Source organism: Poecilia latipinna, unplaced genomic scaffold (genome assembly GCF_001443285.1).
Source record: "Poecilia latipinna isolate Pla-1442-1.1 unplaced genomic scaffold, P_latipinna-1.0 Scaffold237, whole genome shotgun sequence".
Lineage (NCBI taxonomy): Eukaryota > Metazoa > Chordata > Actinopteri > Cyprinodontiformes > Poeciliidae > Poecilia > Poecilia latipinna.
In genome coordinates, this window is record NW_015112853.1 from 1383220 (window position 1) to 1401365 (window position 18146).

Below are 18146 nucleotides of genomic sequence, written 5' to 3' on the forward strand. Positions count from 1 at the left end.
GTACTGGTTTGCTTTCTGGATTGGGGCAAAAATTACCAAGGCACTGACAAAACCTTAAACTTGACAAAGGTCAAACCTTAAGTCAATGTTTTACCATAAACATCCATCTATCCTCTATATCCACTTACGTGGGGTCAGGTACATATCCTGTTGCAGTCGATGAGGCTACCAAGAAGCACTTTACACCCTGAATGGGTCACCTGTCCACCCATGAGTGCACACACTGACAACAAGTTAACTCAAGGCACTCAAGGTACAGATACTGCTGTGGAAAAAAACTAATTATTATCTCAAAAACTAACAAAACATACCCAGATTAGCGATGGACTTATTCTGAAGTCCCTATTAAGAAGAGCTTCATCTATTAAAGAATAATTAACAGCATCTGGATTTTTAGGTGGGACCTTGTTGTCAAATGTGACTGGTGTTCAGTCTGGAGGCCGGCTGAATTTTTCAGACATTGCTTTTGAGCCGTAGCACACTTTCACACCACAGCTGCACAGTCGTCTTGAAATGGACCTGATTTTATTTCTTTGGATGGTCCACAACATTTAGGGAGAAGGGATAGCTGGTGCAGACCAAACAAATGCACTCTGGACTCTGAGAAATAATCAGTTTTCTTGAATCTTGCTGCCATTTGCTTATTGTTATTAAGCAAACAGCCAATCCAGCAAGAGTGTGATCTGAATACTTCTCTTTTCATCTACGTGGCTACATCAAGATGTCAAATTCTCTCTTTCCTAGCAGTCTTTTTCTGTACATAGAGTACCATGCTGGATAGTTTGCTGCCTTGCATGCTGCTCATACTGGCAAGTTTCTTCTGATATTTTGCAGTTGTTGCAATCATATGATGCTTTAAAAGGTGCAAAAAACTAAACAAATGTGCAGTATTTTTCGACATTCCCTGCCAAGTTTAACTGAGTCTGTCGGATTATCCCAGTGTGAAAACATTCGGTTTTTGCAGGGTTTGCAGTTCTCCTTTTGCAGAACGAGTTTCTACTGTACAGGAAGTACTGGTGTCATGTTGGGGATGTACTTAGTCCAAAAGCATGACGCTATAACAAGCCGCTATGTGATCCTTTACCTGGTAGTATGAAAGGCATGTTATATGTTTTAAGTTCCCAACAAAAACAAACTCAAATATTGAATCTGACTTCCTTTAAAGTGATTCTGTTATCTTACAGCAGATCCATAAACATGAGTTGAGTTTCTATAGTGTATGCATTGTGTGTGTGTGTGTGTGTGTCGGAAGAGCATACACGGGAGTGCCACTTCCTCTTCCTTTTCTGTCTGCCGTGGCTGACAGTGGTCCCGGAGGGTGGCATTTGTGCTCGTATACCTGTGTAAGCTGTGTGTTGGAGGCTCTATATGTGTGTGTTTTTCTCTGTGTATCATTAGAAAGCAGCCACAGTAGCACAGCTGTCCCTCCTCAACATTAGTAATTTGTTTTTAATGAGAATCGCCAGTGACCCACGACTAATTCATTCATTCCCTTCCACTCCGCCTTCCACTGCACTTTTGTGTTTCAATCCTGGAACGCTGTTCTTCTTCTCTCTTTTCTCGACACTCACACCAGGAGCGGTGGTGTGAGTGGTCCACAGCAGTTAAAGATACTGCTGTGGAAATATGGAAACACAAGGCCCAAAACAATGTTGTTTGCACGCTGTTGTCTCTGTGTATTCCCAGCCATTCACACACACACACATACACACATATCCATGAATTGATGTACACACTGAGTCTCAGTGGACATGTAGGAACAGCACGTCTAAAGATGGGTAACCCTGTCGCCCTGTCCCACTGTGCTGTCCTCGGCTTTGACAGGATATTTGAGTGTGTGTTTGGGCTGGTGCGTGCCGTTGTTTGTGTGTTTGTTTTTGACAGTGTCTGTGTGTGCGACCTTGACACCGAGCTACACCAGGGAGACCCCTGAGCTTTCTTCCCTACTCCTCTCTACCCTCCGTCTCGCGTCTGCTAAACAACCTGACACATCGCCGTCACCGCGGCGATGACAAGGGAGAGGATGTTCGCGCCCGGGGGTGCCATGGAGACCACATCCTGAGACCCCCACCTGACAGACGCAACTAAATGTACACTCGCAAAAAGGAAAACGTGCGCGCACGAAAACACACAGCTAACGTCGCCGTTGAAGTTTCTCTTCAGTGAATTTTTAAAAGCCGACTCCATGAGCTGGCTAGAAGTGTTGAAAGAGATAATCTAGAAACTTTGACTTGCCAGCTTTGCTTTATCTCAGCACTCCTCTGCCAAATTATCCTCCTTTTTGTTCACTCTGTCTAATATCATACCTTCATTAAGCAAGCAACTCTCTTCTGCTGTTCCCCTTCCCACTCCGTCTCTCTGTCTCCTTCTCTCTGCAGCAGGGGTGCTGACACTCGGAGGGGGTGTAGGAAAGCACTGAGGCAGAACCGACAGAACGAGAGGCAGGGAAGAGGAATGGGTTGGAGGGGGTGAGAGGGAGGCAGAACGGAGGGAGGGGGCATCAGGGTCTGTGACTGTCAGCTATGGGAGAGGGATCCCCTGGGAGGAGGGATGGTTCAGGAGGGAAAAAAAAATAAAAGAAAGAGCAAAAGACTGAGAAAAGGAGAGTAAGTCAACAGAGAAATGGGGGGAAGAAGTAGAGGAGAATGTTGTTTTGATGTGAAGGGTGACGGGTGGTCTGTACTCAGGCGGACCAGAGGAGAAAGGAGAAAAATAAAGATAAAAGATTGGAAGGAGGCGAGGGAGGAGAAGACATGAGGAAGAGTAGACCCCAGACAGTGAGTAGTAAATGAGGGAGAAAAGCTAACCTATCATCCACTGGGTGGAAGGACCGCTGCAGTCTGACTGAGCTCTCCAACTCAGACACATTCAACTAGTCTGAGTGTGTTAGGAAGACGGGATAGAGGTTCATGTTCAGTGTGTATGAGAAATAACTAAACTAAACAAAAATATAAAAAAGTCAGGATGAGCTATAAACCATAATAAGCAAATAACCTAAACATAAGTGTGAAATTAAAACTTAGCTAAAATAGTTTAAACTAAATTGGTTAAACTAATTTAAACTAATAAAAAAATACCTTAAACTACATGATGTATTAAACTAAAACAGGCTAAACCAGTATAACATAAGATAAAATAATTAAACCAAGCTAAGTTAAAGACGTGGAACACTGTAGTTATTGTGTTCAGTTCCTTGTTGTTTCTCAACATACTGTGTTTTCTGTTTTGTGCTTTCTTTCAGGGGGAGATTTTTCTGGAAGTCCATATTCCCACCCACAGTATTCCACGTACAATGAATCATGGAGATTTCCAAACCCTAGCCTATTAGGTTGGTATATCACAAATATTTATATGCAAATATGAATAAATGTGCTACTGAATGTCATTTAATTTTGCCAAAACCCTTGTTCCGATGGCTATATAGCTTCCCTTTACTGTCTCTTACACTGAAGTGGATTGTAAAAATCTTTCGCAATATTCTTCATATACAAGGATGAAGAGAAGAGAAGTGAGGAACTGGGGACAGCAGGTTATAGAAAGTGGGTTTTATGATAGAATTGTAAACTGAATTTGTAATCAAAAAAGCTGCCGAGAGGCCGCTGGTGATTCAGAAGTATCTGTAGAGATCTGGTCTCAGGTGGTGAAGTCTGTAAACAATTGTCATAAGAAATCCTGAAGAAGTCCCCTTTGCAGTTTGCAACAAGTCATGCAGGTGACACAGCGAACATATGGAAGAAGTTGATCTGCTTGGATGAGACCAAACTAGAGCAATGTGTGGTAGAAAACTTAAAACACACATCAGCCTGAGCAAACCATCCACACGGTTAAGACGACGAAGACATGCAGAGTCCTTCCCACCTTCTCCTTTCCTCTCATCAATTTTCCTGCTTCCCTCCATCCCTCTGCAGTGTTTCAGCAGGACTATGGGTCTCTCCTGGGGACGGAGATCGGCTGCTCGTCCAGTCTCTTCACCAGTCAGGCAGGACAAATGCAAGGTAGGTGGAAAGAGAGGGAGTAAAAGAGAAAAGTCACTTCATAAGCAAGCAGTTGATGAGAAGCAAATTCAGTGGAGTAAACCAATGGAAGAATGTGTGGAGAACGAGAGATTCAGGTTTGGAGACGCCAAAGCTGGAGAAAAAGAACGAAATGCCAAATGAGTAAATCTCCTGTTTTAAAAGTAAAACCAGGGGAGAGGGTTTCTAAAATCTAGAGTGGGACTAAAGAGTTTGTCAGTTCGACTTAATGCCTCACTTCCCCAAAGACGCTCCCGAGATTACCTGTGGACAGACACAACCTGTCGGCGTTCAGCTGCTCTGATTGATGGAAGGGACAGAGACAGGTGTGTGTATTAAGGTGAGAGGGAGAGGGTTTCTGTGTGTGCTCTTGGGGTTATGGTATTGAATTGACCTCCTCCCTGGAGAGAGAATAGACTCAAGGGATCAGTGGTGGTAGAGCTGTACTTGGCGTGTCAACTTGGACTGTCACTTGGACGGTGAGAGGAGTATCTCTGTGAGGGGGGGGGCGTGGGGGGAGCCGCCGAGAGAGAAAGAAAGTCAAGCCCAATCTATTGGTTATACGTGAAAGAGAGACTATTTTTTTCTGCCATTAGCCTCATCAGCTCATGTCATCTCTTGCCTGCCTTTCACTGCTCCGCTCCGCGCTGAAATATAATCTTAGCAGAAAATTGAAGCCACTCATTTCACATTTACTCTGCATTTAAAAAGAGAATTCAGATTTATTACAGAGCGAGTCATATTTTTGTCATTTTAACCATCATTCCTATCTGTAATAGAAATGACTCTGTCCAACGTAATTACTGAGATTCATGAGCATGATGACATTGTGACCGAAGTCCGGGGTGGGGGGGAGAAATGAGCTGGAGATGGTGAAAAAAGGTTTAAGGTATTACAATATATATGTTTTCTTGTAAAATTCTTGATTTATGACCATAATTTAAATCAGAATTATTGTAACAAACATCATAAAAGTATAAAACAATCCCAGTATCTGCACTTAGTTTGGAGACATGTAGCACGCCTTCATTTCCTGTTTTGATGCAGTGGATGTTAATAAAGCTCCTTTGTTTCTCTGCAGTCATTTGCGGTAAAAGGAGGCAATGGTTCAGCATTAGCCACTCTTGAAATAAAGATGAATTCAACAACTAAAAGTAAATTAATCTTTCTGAAGAATTAGAAGAATTTATTCTAAATACATTCATTCAGTTGGAGGAAAAATTCCACTTGAAGAGAAATTATTTTTAAAAAAATTAAATGAAATAGGACAACATCTCTTCTAAATGCCCTGGAAAGCTTGACTAAGTGTACAGCATTGTCAAGTCTTTGAAATACAGGGATCTGTTAATAATAAAGATCTGTTAATAATAATACCTTTGCACTGAACAAGAGATCTTTCAGCAAGACAAGTTATTTAAAACACAGGGGCAAATTAAAAATGATTCTTTTTTGTTTTACATTATAAGTTACATGCAGTTTGAGGATTTTGTCAGTAGATGTCACTATATCTACTGACAAACCGATTACTAATAGGTAAGAAAAAAAGATAAATTATGAAAATAAATTACTTTTTTGCTTTTTGATCAGTATAAATTCATAGTAAAAAAGTGAATACACCCCATTTAAATTGTATTATTTTGTTTAATAATGTCTTTGTAGAATCTGTTGTGAAGACCAGATCAGTTATTCAATAAAAATCTTAGAACTGACATATAATTGAGGCTTAATTTTCTTTTTACTATGCTTAACTTTTTACACTGCCAAAGTACGACCTTGTTTTTCTCTTTACTGATATTTGTGAATTGCTGCTGAGTCAAAAAATAAATTTGTGCTTCATTTCTTTATTTTGAACCCACACTTTGCCACTTCATCCCAGCCTCCTTTCCTTTTATACCCAGAAACAACCATTTTGTACCAGTTCATTTCTATTGGTAGTCAAATGTTCTGACGTCTTGAGGAGGTAAATAATGATAAAAATTCTTAAATTTCACACTTAATCTTATTTTATTGTATATATCTTATATTTTAGCTTCTGAAAAAAGTATTGTGGTTCTCATTCCTTTTTATGCAAGACAGATCTTGTGTAAAGTGCATGAAAAACGATAAAAATCTGCACGAAAATGGCGAAGAAGCAAATTGAACAGCATTTGTTGCGAATATATACAAATTTAAAAAGAGAAAATTGGTTCATCTGCATTGCAAAACAACACACTGTATCCTGAAGAAGCATTTTACGTTAATTACAAATATCTGTATATTATATCAAACTTTGAATGAAATATTATGTAGTTTCTTCTTAAATTTTGAATTATTCATGTTTCAGACAGTTGAAAGAAATGTAACGTCTGTGTTTCTGTGCAGGATCACCGTATTATTACAGTGCAACGTCACGGGGAGCAGGCCCTGCTGCCACTGCAACAGCCTCCGCCTACGATCGCCACTGACCCCTCCAGAAAGAAGAGAAGGGTGGAGAGCAGGAAGACCAGGGAGGAATAAATGGATAGCACCAGCACCGTTCAGTAAAAACCTGCCTGTATGAGAAAGGACTGAGGCAAGAAGGAGTTTTTCAGATCTTTTGACATCAGTGATGTTTGCTTTTCATTTGATTCCAAACCAACAAACACACACCTTGGCTTCAAAACAATACTGCCTGGTTGTACATTACTGTACAAATACAGAAAACATTTTATTAAATGTACCATCACAAATTTGGACCCTCCTACATTATGTTCAGACTTTTTTTTTTCCATTCATGAAACCCAAGAAGTTAAGCTAGTTGTTTTGCTTCGAGACTGCTATATATTTGAACAAATCAGAGCAAATCCCTTCTTAGACAGTACTTTTTATGACTTGACATCAATCAATTTTCTATGCCATGCTGCAGTGGAGTGAAGACAATCCAATCCTCATAAATCTGAAAGACCAAAATCCTCCATGAGTTTATTCTACTTTGTTTTCTGTGGCTTCAACACAACTGATCTAGAAACACAATGTTAAATGAGTAACATCTTTTTATGGCAGAAGTTTGCCATCCCTCTATCTCTACTTTTTATTTTAATTGAGCCTTTTATACCAGCTGAGCACAAGGAAGTGTGTGGCAATAGTATTTATACCCTTTTCTGTTACGTTACAACCACAAACCGTGAAGGAAAAGAAAATTACTTTTTTTTTTTTTTTTTACTGATAAGCATCCTCATAGGTTGTAATGTAAAAAAAAAAAAAACTAAAAAGTTCAAGGGGTATCAATACTTTGCCCTGTAAAGAAAGTTTGGCCAGGAGGCTGGAGTTAGTGTCCCAAAGTGGCATTTTTTTAGCTTTCTGGTTGTAAGACTCAGTAAAAACGTATCAAATGTGCAGCCTGATTAGCTCATCATCACCTATAGTCACTGTTTAATGGTGGGGTTTGGCAGACATCAGCACTATTACGTAATAAAACCTGCATCCTCACAACATGGTTATATTTAGAGAACTGGCCGACCGATGCCAAAGATGGCAAGCACTCACTTGCTTGGAAATGGTTTGACTGGTAAACCAGAAGCATTTCTTAGCTTCCCCACATCATGTGCACAACAGCATTTTCGTACACCGAACGTGCAGACAGGTTAGAATCAAACTTGCTTGTGAAGGCACTGCAGAGATCTTAATAGATTCAAAACCTAAAGTTTTAATAACCTCTGACCTCTTTCTTTTCCTGACATAAATGCCAATGTTTTACCCAGTTTTGACCTGGCCGAAAGGAGAATGCTGAGAGATTGTTTTATTGTTTGCAATATTTCAGATAACCAGGTGAAAAATTAGTCTGTTTTTTAAGTTTCAGGCTGTCTCATTTTATCCATGCCTTCAGATCCATGCTTGAATTTAAGTGGCGCAAATGACATCAGACAGCTACAGTGTTTACCCTTTACAGATGTCTTCTGCTTCTTTCTTTATAAACGACAAATGTATTTATTGAGGAGAAGAAAGCCATCAAAACCAGCTTCGCAATTTAATTTAACCCCCGTTTAATTTTACATTCACTGTGATGTAACAAATTGGTTTTGGTTCAGTTTAATCAGCCAAATCTCTGGACCTGTAAAATCAGGAAATCGGGCATTCTCCAATCACACCTCAATGTAAAGCAAAAGTAACAGATAAGAGACAAAGTTATTGACAACTCTCAGTCTGACCAGAGCCACAACACAATTTTATAAGTCTTTCGGACAGTTGACAAATTCAGAAAACATCCAACACTTATGAACTTTCGCAGGAGTGGACAGCCTTCTAAAATTACTCACACGTTCATCCATAACCATAAGGTCCCCCCAAAAAACCAGAACAATTTCTGCAGACCTGGCTTGCCTCAGTAAGAGTCAGTGGCGAAATTGTAATAAAAAAAAAAAAAAAACCCAAAGGCCGGCGAGGCATCTTGATTTTTCCTGGGAATTTAGGGAAACATTTTCTGGACTGGTTTGAAGAAAAGTGGAAACTGTCTCTGAGGATTTCTGTGTCTGTACTTAAATCAGATGAGAAAATGTTTGATGATATGAAACATTAAGGTGTGACACCATAGCAGAAGCATAAGACATCTGCAAAGAGGCAAATATTTTCTCATAGCACTATACATGAATTTCAATAAAGCACAACCTAAAATCTGAGCCCTCCACTATATGAACTGTTCAAAGAAACCAAAAGCTTTTCCACCTATTGTTGTCACTGTACATTAAGGTGCTATCCTACCTCCCCAGCAAAGATTTTGTAGTCCTGTTCAAGAGCTATTTATCATGGAGGAGACACAGAGTAATATATTCAGAGGTTTTTCTGCGCTGCACTCCTAGGGGAGAGTAAACACTTGTGATTTATGATCGTGTCATGTGCTAGAATAGTGATAATATGATGTGGATGACGATGCAGTTAATAATGAAATCTGAAAAACCTTCAGTACAATAAGAAGTCTCTGTTTATAAATGTGATCAAACTGAGATTTTCCTGTTTATAGTTTGTTGCCTGGCACCAATCGACAGAGGTGTCTCCTGCAAATGTTCGGATCAAGAACCAGAAATCAACCCTTGTTTTCTCTCTCTCTGGTTCTCCTGTGCTGTCGATTACTTTTTTTTTTTAAACTCCCCAAAGACGGCTCCCCCTTGTGGATTGGCTGACAAAAGCACAAAGAGACTCAAATCACTGTTTTTATCGAGTTCTTCTCCCCTTCTTTCTGACTGCTTGTGTTGTTTGAGATACTGAAAGAACTCCTATAAAGCTTTGTTTTTATGAAAAAATCCGTGAAAGGTTTCTCCTTTTCTTTCAAGTTGACTTTGCTTTATTCCCTACATCACTTCTGCGCTGCGACAATTGCTTGACACCAGGGTTGAGGCCTTACCCATCACGTTTAGAATAGGATAGACTTGCCTTCTGGCGTTGATCTGAAATCAGTGTGTTGTTCTTCACACATGTCAGAGGGTGAGGGCAACATCTTCCTTGTTCGCAAGATTTAAAGAAATCAGTGAAACAGAAAACCATTTTATTTATTCCCGTTCAAATTTCAGAGTACAAGTTTTACTCATGAAAACAGCAAACAGCTGAAAGCCACTCGCTGTGGTTTCAGCTGTTATCTGCAAGTGTTTACAAAATCCTTGGTTTCCTTTCTTTATCATGGTTGGCTCGCTATAGTTCATCATTGCTGCTGTGCAGTTTTAGTAAACACCAAATCTGCAGTGGGGAACAAAATAGAGGTTTACGAACCTCTGCTAAGCAAGATCATTTTAAAATTGTACCCTTTCTTTGATCTTTTTGTTTTAAATAGTATTAGATTTGATCATTTTACATTTGTAAAAGTTCTGAATCTACATCGCTAAAGAAGAGTTCTGTGGCAGCGGACTAGCTGACCTGCTGGCCCACCTCTCAGCTATTGGCTTTCCTTTTTTCTGTCTTTTTCTCTCAGTTCTTCTGAGGCATTACTGAACCACACCAGCTGAAAACAAGGACAGTGCCTTTGGTTTTATATATGTCGACATCCCCCTTACTGAACGTGAGACGCTAAAACTAAAATTGGCCTCACCGTCTCTTATATCTATTAAAATACTCTTGACATCTGCATTTGTAAATTCAAACAAACCTCTTGACAGTGGCATAAAGCTTCACCTTCCACGCCTACAACTGATCTACCACAGTCTGAGTCCTAGATGAGGGAAATGAATGTGTGTTTTCAATCACAGACCTGCTAAACGTCATTCTCTTTTACCATCTCTAGAAATACATGGCAGCGTATTGCTCAGAAAAATTTTAATTGCTTATTTGTCAGTATTTTAACCGCTTTCACTCCTGACTTAAAACTTAATGTTCCCTTGTCTGTTTTGATAAAGTTGCCAAGATGTGCACTTTTGTAAACATCAGGCAGCTGTCTTGATGTAGACCTGAGAGCAGATCAATCAGTGAATCAATAGCTGTATCAGCTGCACTCCACTTACTTTTACACTAGAACATTCAGAAGCTGTCAATGTAGCCCACAAAGATGAAGTTATCTCATATTAAATGCCTTTTTTTATATATCTTAACAGCTTAAAGAAATATTTAAGTCAGCTAAAATCATTACTAGCAAAACTCTAATTTCTTCAGATGTCAATCAGCATCAAATCACTTCACAAAAAGTCTGTCATCTTAATGATCCTAATGAAAACAATCAGAAACTGTGAACAAGCCTTTAACATTCAACCCAGACTGTTTCAAATGAAATATTTATGTATTGTATGTAAAATGAGGGCAGGTCACCCCAAATACTGTAGAATGCTGTCTTGCAAGAGGAGAACAAGTACTAATATCGTGTGCAGATTTGTACAATGGCGCAGGAACACAATGTAAACTTATCAAGAGTTATAATATTTCTATGAATATTTCCTTATAGACAGAGGGTTTGACCTGAATCTGTGACTGAAATGTTCACATTCAAGAAATGCTGAATAAAACATTAGAAATGGATGCCACACAGGTAAAAACACCCGCTTCTTTTCAGATACAAATCTAACCCACACAAAAGATACAACCCAGCCAGTTAATCAAAAAATATTTACATTCACACGTTTATGGGGCGACGGCTTCAAACAAGCTAAACTTGGCGCCTGTTTCCTTTTGCGTTAACAGGATTATTTGTTAACTCTGCGTCTCGTAGTGAAACAGCGTCTCCTGCCACAGCTTTGACCCAACGGGTTCACATGGGGAGAGAAAGGATCGTCTCTGACCAGCAGTGGTTTCGATTTGCAGCTGTGACATTGACTGGGAGACTTGTCATTGCGGGTGGTAGTGACTGTAGAAAGCGTGGCGGGCAGAGGCCACACACACGCACGCACACATGCTTATAGAAATATTAGTATAGACGCACTCTCTCCCTCCCTTTGTCCTCTGCAAAGTGGTGATCGCCCCTCCTCTTGTTCCCCTGCGTTCCCCAGGTGAGCCCAAACCTGCTGTGCCATCACAAGCTCGTCCCGTTTCTCCTCTCCCTGCCCCCCCCCTCCCCCCCGAATTCCTCGGCCCTAATCTCATCATATCTCATGCGCTCATCTTCCTCACTTCACTTCTCTGCTGTCCTCCTGTAGGACTGCCACACCACCAGGATAAGGTATCACAGAACTGTGTGGTGATTTCAAGCATGCCAGCTTTCTTAAAAAGCTCTCCTTGTTTCATCAGACAGCTCTGTTAAAAATCTGAGCAATCTTTTAGATCAGATCTTCCCCCTTGCAGTGCTATAAAAAATAATTTCCTCCTTTACAGATTTCCTGTTTCTGCTTTTCATTTATTTATTTTTTGACGTATTTATATTTCAGATCATAAAAAGATGACGTTAATTAAAACAAAAAGTAGTTTAATAATTAATGGAGGGAAAAAAGCAATCCAAAATGGCAAAACCTCAGAACTGGTTTCACCATACCTTCAAGCGTTTGGGATATCTGCCACTGAGTTTTTTACATCTCAGTGGAGGAAGCATAGCCCACTAATCTCTGTTCTAATTAAGCCCCATTGGTGGGTTTTCCAACATAAACACATTGTTAAAGTACGCACCACTTCATGCTGACTAGACTCTTTGGCAAGTAAAGTTTGCTTGGATAGAAGTTTGCTTTTGGGGTTCTTTTAGCCGACTTCCTGTTGGCTTTCAGGTTCTGTTTAAGCATTTGAGCTTGGCTAGTGAAAGGACAAAAAATGTGGCTAAAACAATTAACTTGTGATTTAACAAAAACTTCTTTTTATTTTTATTCAAGTTATGTTTGTATAAAAAATTCTTGAAATATTTAAGTGTGACGAAAAAGCAAAAGCAGTCTAAATCTGTAAGGGGTCTAATACTTTTTTACATCTCTGTAAGAGGGTTAAAAAAAAAAAACATTCAAAACCTGCTTCAGATCAAACAAAAATACTTCTCCAGCCCTGAATTCAGTCTTCTCTAAAATAGATAACATCCGTTATTTTGAATCCAGCTCCAAGTCAAATCAGAGGCAGAAATAAATGCAAATCAGGTTGTTTTTTTTTTGTTTTTTTTAAATTATGATTTTCCACCAAGTGTGCACTGCTCGACTGTATCTCAATATGAATCCCAAACCAGAGGGGAATTCAGCATCACATCTTGACAGCAATTAGTGGCACAATCTGTTCCATGCTTGCTGATATAACTAGGCTTCAGACAGATCTCACACTGAAGCGTTACAGAGTTCCCTACATCTTTATATTATTCAACTGTGGAAGAGAACTAATGCGCACGAATCAGCCTACAAAAACCTGACTTAAGCAGCTGTTTCAATCAAGAAAAGAAATAGATACATGAGTTCTCACCTTACTGTGGCCTTTTGTGTAACAATCTGGAGTTGTTTTAATATTATGTTGATTTTGTGTGTATGCTTGTGTGCGTGTGTGTGTGTGTGTGTGTGTCCATGGCTTCCTATTTAGGCTGTTGAGGAGATATTTCTATCTGTGTTTTTGGCTAAAAATAATAATAAAAAAAGTATGAACAAGAAACACAGGAATACAGAAATACATTGTGATGCAAAGACAAGGAATAAATTTGGTTTCAATATTTTCCTTTCTTCAAAATACAAACACAACTAAAAGAAAACATATCCGTTAACATTCACCAAAGCCTGTGATGCCTGTTTTAAATATTCGATTCTTGTACAAAAACATAAGAAAGGGCAGAAAAGACTTACAGATACATAAAATGAAGTATTGCCTTTGAATATTCTGGAGGGGATGGTTTGAAAAAAAAGTGAAATGCTTCTTTATGAAAATGTGTATGTTTTTTATTCAATTTTCTAGTAGTTGCAAACAAATCTTGGTGTTTTTTCTCTCTGTGTGTCGTGTGTTGTCTTAATATTTGAATGTATTTTACTGCAGTGCGACTTTGCCAAAGATATCATATCACTTGATTTCTCTTCAACAACCCTCGTTTTACTTTTTGCCCCCGACTAGTAATTGGTTTTATCCCGAAAGCCGGAAATAAATGGTGACTTTGTTAAAAGGCTTATGTTTTCTATTTTCATGGTTATATTATGGTTATTTAAGTTCCTGGCTTTGATTTTTACTGTGAAATTTTGAATTACAGTCTGCTTGATGCATCTCTTCATACTCAGTCTGTGTACCTGTCCATCTGTCCACCAGAGTGACTGTTTGTTGGTGAATTATTCCATTTATGTATCAGTAATGTGAAACTGAGAAGTAACTATTTGTAAATATTTGCCATAATTTTATTGGTCCTTCAGAATAAAAATAATTTTTTGGAAGTTAAATGCTCTGAGAGAGTTATTTGATCAACATTTAGGCGTTTACTTAAATGTTGGTTCTTTTCTTTGCAACACACAAAAGTGAACAGTTGATCTCTTTCCCTCCTTTTTGTCACCTCACAAATCAGAGTGAGTTTAGCCTCCCGGTGCTGCAGTCTTGGCTGTTGGCCGAGTCTTTGAGAGGCGGTGTGTGTGTGTGTGTGTGTGTGTCTGTGCTTCGGAGAGAAGGAAGTGGGAGAGGGGTGATAATAGGACACAAGCCACGACATGGCAACAACACGCCGCACACACAGAAAACAGCACATCCCCAGCTTGAGACATAGGCGCTGCTCTCCGCAGATTGGGTGTCTGCCCAGATCACTGAAACAGAAACAACTCCTGTGTGTGTGTGTGTGTGTGTGTGACTTTACTTTGGTTCTTTGCCAACAAACGGATGCCCTGTAAAAGTGTGGAAGAATGCATCACAGGGTGGAGGATTAACACTGAAGACGACCTTTTAACTTTATCCGTATTCCAACCATCAAGGTTACAACAACCAGGAAAAAAGACAAAACAAAAAGCTTAATAGTCCTTGTTGTTGTCTCTGGCATATATGTGGTTCGTTTTTGTCATCTTTTACAACAGCAATCAATACTTGGGAAGCTCCAAACAAATAAAATGTTCTTAAGCTCATCTTAAGTTGTTAAGTAATGATTTCATTCTGAATTTGTTTTTATGGGGGTGGGGGGTTCATCAAGAGGAAAAAAGCAACAATGTGGGAGGTTGTGTGTTTGTTTTTTTTAACTATATTTGAACAGACAGAAATGTTATAGCAATATTGACAATATCACTGAATTCAACTATTGCAATTGAGCAATACAAACTGAAGAAACTGTCTTCTAAAATAGCTAATCTTACAGGCATATCAGATCAGGAGCACAGGATTCTAACATCTTCAATTCAAAGAAAGTTTAGTCTGTTTAAACCTCACACATTTAGTTCAGCGACGCGGTGAAGAGTGTCAGCTCCTCTTATCCTCCTGCTGATGACCAGAACAGGTTCAACTTCGGGCTCTGCCCTGTGAGCCATCAGTTGCAGGTCCAGATCTCCGGCTTGCCCTCCAGTGGAGACCAGCAGCTCCTGAACAGAGAGAAGAATGACCACGCCTCAACAATGCAGATTCCTGACAAAAGAAAGACAGAGGCTTCAGAGACGGGTAGATTGCTACAAAAAGATTCTCAGTGAAATTATTTAATTCTAGCTACCAGTGGAACAGGTTTCGTAATTTTACTCTGTCTGGAACATGATATTTTTTTTATGAAAATGCTTTGAGTAGAACAAAGATTAGAAATGTAAAACTAAGATTTTAAAGAATTATAGTAAGAAAAGGATGCTTTCCCTTTATGTCTCAACCTAAAGTTGTCATCGTCTGCAGGAGTTTATCACTTAAATCATAGTGGAAGAATGTGATGCTGTTCTTATTGATACCATTGCTTTAGTTCATGAAGGTTTTCAGACATTTGTTTATGTTCAGCTCTCTGTATTTTCTATAGAAACATTACAATCAACCTGCAGCCTGAGCCATGACATTATTTTCATTTTCAACCTTTCTGTTGCAGATGCCCATGTTTTTTAGAGAGAATCGTCCTCAGTGGTTTGTCCAAATATTCACAAACAATGTCAGTGTGAGCTGGTGTATCATTTGTCATATAAATCGTCTCACTAATTTGGAACTTGTTTAAAGCAGTAGGACACCCTCTGCTCTCTGTGCGCTCCTGTTGTAGGTTCAGATTACATAACAGCTAACACCTTTTACCTCTTCTCCTCCTTTCATCTCCCCCCTCACACGGCTTCCCATGAAACAGCCAAAGACAGACAACAGCGGTACTTATGGAGGCCAAGAAGTCATGCAAATTAACGTCAGTCAGCGTCTGTATATTTTGGCCCTCCTGAGCCCCTGTAGAGAGGAGGTGCGGGTCCAACTCAGTATAATTGGGCTTCAGATGATTAGCGAAGAGGACCTCATGCAGGAGAGAAAATGGGAAGAGATGCTGAAGATGTATTAGAAAAAGAGATATAAATTAAGCAGGAGGCAAAGCAGAAAGAATCCGACAAATAACTGAGAGGAAAAGGAACAAAGAGTGAAATGAGACGACATATTCATGACTTTCTTTGCATTTGCAGTTCTGCAAACTCTTTGCTTTCTTTTCCTACTTAACACTTTGGATGTTCAACCAAACTAAATAAATTACAGGATTTTGATAATCAGTTTTATGATGGGTATAATTTTCATGTGTTTTCTTCATTCTATAATCATGGTGCTCATTTTTTTTTTTTTTTTTTCAGATCTCTGACACACATAAAGCAAAAGAAATCTGTTCTGACCTTTTCACAGAAGGCCTTTGAACCTCCCACAATGAACCTCTACATGTTTCTCATTGTCCTTTCCGTCACAATCCGTGTTCATGATCACTCTGTCTTACACAATTCACAGAGCTACAAAACAGTTGTACTAATGAGCAGGGCATGATCAAAGAGCTTGTGTTGAGGGTCTCTGAGCAGTCTGAAGTGACGACACGGGTTTCCATGTTTTTGCTGCTCGGCCCATCACTCAAAGCCCATCACTCACAGATATTGCATGCTACAAATGTCAGATCTTGGTTTGTGTGTATGTATGTGTGTGTGAATGGATGTCGGACCATTGACAGGCATGGAAGCAGCTTGTTGAACTAATAGCCTAACTAATGTGTCGACATTCCCCCTCCTCCTCCACCCTCAACAAAAAAACTGACATCGCTACTGTATGCTGAAAGACGAGGGAGGGAGGAGGAGAGGGATGAAACGGGAGAAAAAAGAGGATGGAAGTGGCTTGACAAGCGGCAGACCCCATCGCCCTCTGGTCTGACTCTGTCTATCTCCCCTTTGCTCCCAAAGGGTTTGTCTCTAAGGATAGTGCTATGATGAATAGGCCTGTCTAGGCTAACACAGAGGAGACCAATTAGAGAAAGAAAGAAGAAAAAGAGGAAGAACAGAAAAACAAGGAGAGAAACTGAAGCAAGGCTAGGAGACTGAACGGGAAAAAAGAGGAAGCAGACACATGGAGGAGATGGGATTCAGGAGAGCTTAACACACTGTATGCTGGGAGAATTGCTGCCCATGTGTCCGGAGGCCTCGGTGGGAGAGCTGTCAGAGCTGAGGGAGTAGATGGGTGAGAGAGTCCAGCCTCCTAAGTCTTAACCTCCTTTGTCTCTGCAAGAGAGTCTCTGACAGCACAGATGCACAAGAAGGACCGTTCATTGATGTTCTCAGTTTCTTCTCCCTCCCTCCTTCATTCCACCTTTTACATAAAGACTTAGAAAACAACTGCTATAACTCACAATTAACTAAGACTCCTAGCTCAACAAATAACTTTGTTTTATTACTTTCATTGTGAAGAGGAAAAAAAGAAATGGTAATAAACCTTCTGAAAAATTAAACAAAATATCTGCTGAAAGCTTCTTATTTGATTGGGAAAACAGTATTTGAATCGTTCTTGGTTGACCCCTCCCCTGAAGCCATCTTTGCCATTAGAAACCATTAGGTCTCTAATGGCAAAAATTAAAACAAAATACGATAAAATAAGATAATAATAGCCATCAGGATCACTGGAGTACTCAAACCCCTCCACCACGTTAAGGTGACGATTCCCCGGAGGGGTCCTCGGCGAACCCCATCAAATTAGTCATAAACCAATTTGATGACATCCCCCATCCTGAGCAAGCACATGGCGACAGTGGAGAGGAAATCTCAGTTTGAGCTGACAGAAACCTCCAGCAGAACCAGACTCAGGACGGGCAGCCGTCTGCCTCGACTGGCCGAAGAAAAAGATGATAGAAAAGAGACACAAACACAAAGCCTAGGTCCTGCGGAAACACAAAACACAAAGTTAGCAACAATATTGATATATGATGGGTGTGTAAGTGACAAGATGCAAAATTGAACTCAATTATGCATGATAAGGATAGGAAGAAATCCAGCAGCAGAGCAGCACACTGTGGAGGCCAGGAGGCGTGAAGAGAGGGATGGCAAGGAAGAAATAGCCAGCTCCAGATCCACAGCACCATAACCTGTACATAGACAAAACAAAAAACACAAACACAGGACAACAAACACAACCCAGGCAACACCCTCCAGGACCCAGAATTATTAACAACCGGAGTAGACAAACAACCATGCCAGAACCAGGCCAAATCCCCCAACCAAGACAACAAGCCACAAGAGCCCACACACCCATAGACAGAGCCCAATGGAAGCCCCGCCCCTCCACACCTCCTCCCTTCCACCCTTCCGCTCCTCGGCTGCTCCACTCCTCCAGACGCTCCACCGTTCCGCCCCTCCGCCCTTCCACCCCTCCACCCTTCCGCAACTCCACCCTTCCGCA

General features: G+C 40.1%; 1 protein-coding gene and 1 long non-coding RNA gene across 4 annotated transcripts in view; one reads left to right on the top strand and one right to left on the bottom strand.

The window, feature by feature from the left end:
• Positions 1-11800, top strand: part of pax5 (paired box 5) — a 61771-nt gene extending 49971 nt beyond the window's left edge. For all 3 annotated transcript variants that reach the window (XM_015032386.1, XM_015032388.1, XM_015032387.1), the window contains exons 9-11: positions 3242-3328; positions 3909-3995; positions 6375-11800. In XM_015032386.1, coding sequence (XP_014887872.1) covers positions 3242-3328; positions 3909-3995; positions 6375-6457 — 257 coding nt within the window. In that variant the 3' untranslated portion in view covers positions 6458-11800. The remainder of the gene's footprint in view (positions 1-3241; positions 3329-3908; positions 3996-6374) is intronic.
• A 705-nt stretch (positions 11801-12505) lies between these two features.
• Positions 12506-17084, bottom strand: LOC106947401 (uncharacterized). Its single transcript, XR_001424976.1, has 2 exons — positions 16859-17084; positions 12506-14866 (listed from the first exon to the last, which is right to left on the bottom strand). It is a non-coding gene; the product is annotated as an uncharacterized LOC106947401 (long non-coding RNA).
• Positions 17085-18146: the final 1062 nt, after the last annotated feature.